The sequence below is a fragment of the Ipomoea triloba genome, chromosome 2 (assembly GCF_003576645.1).
Source record: "Ipomoea triloba cultivar NCNSP0323 chromosome 2, ASM357664v1".
In the NCBI taxonomy this organism is placed as follows: Eukaryota; Viridiplantae; Streptophyta; class Magnoliopsida; order Solanales; family Convolvulaceae; genus Ipomoea; species Ipomoea triloba.
Window position 1 is genome coordinate 15,888,279 of NC_044917.1, and position 3,369 is coordinate 15,891,647.

The 3,369-nt window shown below is 35.3% G+C and overlaps 1 protein-coding gene across 1 annotated transcript; it reads left to right on the plus strand.

Annotated features, from left to right (window-relative positions):
* Nucleotides 1-936: 936 nt before the first annotated feature.
* Nucleotides 937-3,136, plus strand: LOC116009702 (transcription factor BEE 1-like). Its single transcript, XM_031248823.1, has 6 exons — nucleotides 937-1,425; nucleotides 1,530-1,652; nucleotides 1,751-1,816; nucleotides 1,908-1,976; nucleotides 2,071-2,148; nucleotides 2,708-3,136. Exons 1-6 carry the CDS (start codon nucleotides 1,015-1,017, stop codon nucleotides 2,843-2,845), a joined length of 885 nt encoding a protein of 294 aa, XP_031104683.1. The 5' UTR covers nucleotides 937-1,014; the 3' UTR covers nucleotides 2,846-3,136.
* The last annotated feature ends 233 nt before the right edge of the window (nucleotides 3,137-3,369 follow it).

Below are 3,369 nucleotides of genomic sequence, written 5' to 3' on the forward strand. Positions count from 1 at the left end.
TGTTCAAGTTTACATAGTAAAGTTGGTGTTTATTAAGAAAATGCCACCGCATTTCTTTTAATAAAATTTCTTACGATCTGTTCAATTTTTTCAAATGTATGTGAGACTGTGATGGGTTATTATTTCTCTCCTAAGGACTTGTTATCATTTGATCCAATACATACATACATACATACATACATACATACATACATACATACACACATATATATATATATATATATATATATATATATATATATATATATTCTCAATCCAATGAGAACATGTCTTCAAGAGAAAATTAAGAACCAATCTTAGTTTTACATTTGTAAAAATTGGACGAATTAGATCAAATTTTTGTATAAAAAATATATTGACATTATTGTAATTATTTTGAATTTTACTGTGCAACTGTTCAACACTATATTATGCACTTTTTAACAAAAAATAATGCATTTCTAGATAATAACTTTTAAAAATATCAACATAAAACTAAATTTTAAACCAAAATCGTAAATACTAAACGTAATAGTAAAAAGTGAACCTTAAACCAAACGTAAAACATGCACATCAATTAAAACCAAAAAGCTAAATCATAAACTCTAAAATCGAAACCCTAAGTGCACTATATTTTTGCATTGTGCAAAGATCAATTTTTATTACTATAGAGTGCACCTTTAAATACTATGGAGTGCACTTTTCAACGAAATAATGTAAATTTTTGAATAATCATTAGAAATGCATTGTAGTGTTAAAAGTAGTAAGGTAAAGTTGATGAAAGTTACAAAAATGTCACTATTTAAAAAAAAAATTTTATTAGCAAAATTATACAACTTTTCAGATGTAAAACTAAAATTGATTCTTAATTTTCATTTCAAAAGTTATTCTCATATAATCCTCTTCCCCCTCCCTATATATATATATAGGCGCACACACTCACTCACCCTTATCAACAAGCTAAGTCATTCAATTACTTCAGCCTCCCTCCCTCCCTCCTCTCCAAGAGAGATTTTGAATACTGAAACAATTCTCATGTCTGATAATCACTTCACTCCTGCAGACATGCAAAGCCTCAAACATCCATTATTCCCTTTGCTCAACATTGATCCCACCATGGAAATCTTGAACCAGTTCCCAGACCTAATAAATCCAACTTTCTTAGAGTTCCCCACCTTGAATTTCCAGACCTCATCATCATCAGCTGTGGGATTTTCCCCAGATACTTTTCACACCCCTGAATTCCATGCAAATTCATCTCATCATGGCTTTCATCTTGGCAATTCCCTGCAAGATCATGAGAAGAAACTGCTGCCCCGACCCGATCAGCCTAGAAACACTGAACTCCATGAAAGCAGGAAGTGGAAGATCATTGATCAAACCCCAGAGAGCAGTTTGACACATTCTTCCCCTCCAGCTTCTGAGAATGGAACTAAAAGGACACATGTATGTCCAGCATATAACATTCAAGATTCTCAAAGGCTATTCAGATCAATTCCTTCTTTAATTTCTGTTTTGGTGATATATAGTTTCTGATCATGTTTTTACAGTGTGTGGGAAGACGGAAAAGAAAACGGGGCGGTGAAGATGAAGAAGAGGAAAAGCCAAGAGAAGTGGTACATGTAAGAGCCAAAAGAGGCCAGGCCACTGATAGTCACAGTTTAGCAGAAAGGGTAATTTAGTTTACAACTAACTTAAATTAATTGGTAAAATTTTAAGGTTGGTTGTAAACCTGACATGACCAACAAGGTATGTTTCTTGTCTGGTTCAGGTTAGAAGAGGTAAAATCAATGATAGACTTAAGTGCCTGCAAGAAATTGTCCCTGGATGCTACAAGGTGGTAACTTATTTAATTTAACCTCAGCTCAGGTCCCATATATATTTTTAGAGTTAATCTTCTCATAATTATGCAAATAAAAAATTTTCAGGCAATGGGCATGGCAGTGATGTTGGATGAAATTATTAATTATGTGCAGTCATTGCAAAACCAGGTTGAGGTAAGCTCAAATAATTAATGAAAAACTGTGATCATATCATGATAATCTTAAGATTCATTACTTATTGTTCTTTCTTCACTGTATGTGGTTTCAGTTTCTTTCTTTGAAGCTTGCTGCGGCAAGTACCTACTATGACTTCAACTCTGAAACAGACAACAGAGGAACAATGCAGGTATTATAATTATTTGAGACTCCCTGGCCTGCAACTTAATTTTGTATATACCTGTTAGGACAAAGCTCTTACCACTACGTCCCACTACTCCACTACGTCAAAAGTTATAGCTAGTAGTCGCCACATGGTGTTGGACTTGACCCTTATCGGTCTCCGCCCAATAATCCTCCCCAAACACCAGTTAATCTTAATTGCTCTTGCTAGGATTCCTCCTCCTAGCACCCGCTAGTCTTAAATGTTCATGCTAGGACTCCCATGACCTGACTGTGATACCACCTGTTATGATTAGACGTTTATTAACCACTATGCTAAAAGTTATAGCTAGTAGCAAAGGCGCAACTTTATTCCCTTCTACCGCCACACATTTTCGAGATTCAGGGTATTGGACTTAGTCCTTTACTGACCTCCACCCAACAATCCTCCTAACTATATGATGTTGGACTTGGCCCTTTACCGGCCTCCGCCCAACAATACATTTTGTCCCTGCAGCTTGCTTTGCATGCATATTCGATCAATCTTGTCAAAAATTTCACTTTTTTTTTTCGTTTGTAAATTTCAGAGAGCAAAAGCATATGAGGGACTGAAAATACAGAAGCCAGTGAGGGAAGGATGTGAAGGGGTATCAGCTGCCACCCAATTTTTACCTCTTCACCACAACTATGGCTGCTGCTACCCTTCTTTGCCACACAGTACCTAAGAATTCTCTTCTTTCTCCCTTTTTGCCCCTTGTGATTTTCAATCAAATCTGTCTGTATACATGTAAACTCAGAAACGCAATATACAAAAAAATGAGAATTTAACCAATTATATATTATTAGCAACACATATGTAGAGATCAAAGCTCTTCTGTTGATAAAATATTGAGATAACTTTTGTGTTCTTGATGGGTTATGTCAAGAGTGTGATGGATGATTGGTTAAGTGTATGTGTTGCTTCTGTCATGATGATATGATTAATGGAGCTGAGGTGATTAGATGCTTTGCTTCCATGTGCCTAAATGCCAATTGAGTAATGGCCAAATTTTTTTTTCTCTTGACTTTTGACACATGAATGTGGACATCCACATGTTAGATATCAATGTAGTCTAACATTTGGATGAAGTCTACCAGAAACCTAAACTCGTAGTAGTGGAAGCTAAAGCAATGTTAAACTCTAGCCATATATAATTGATGTCTTCTCAGTTGTGTTGCCTCTTGAACAGTAGACTTGCAGAGTAATGTT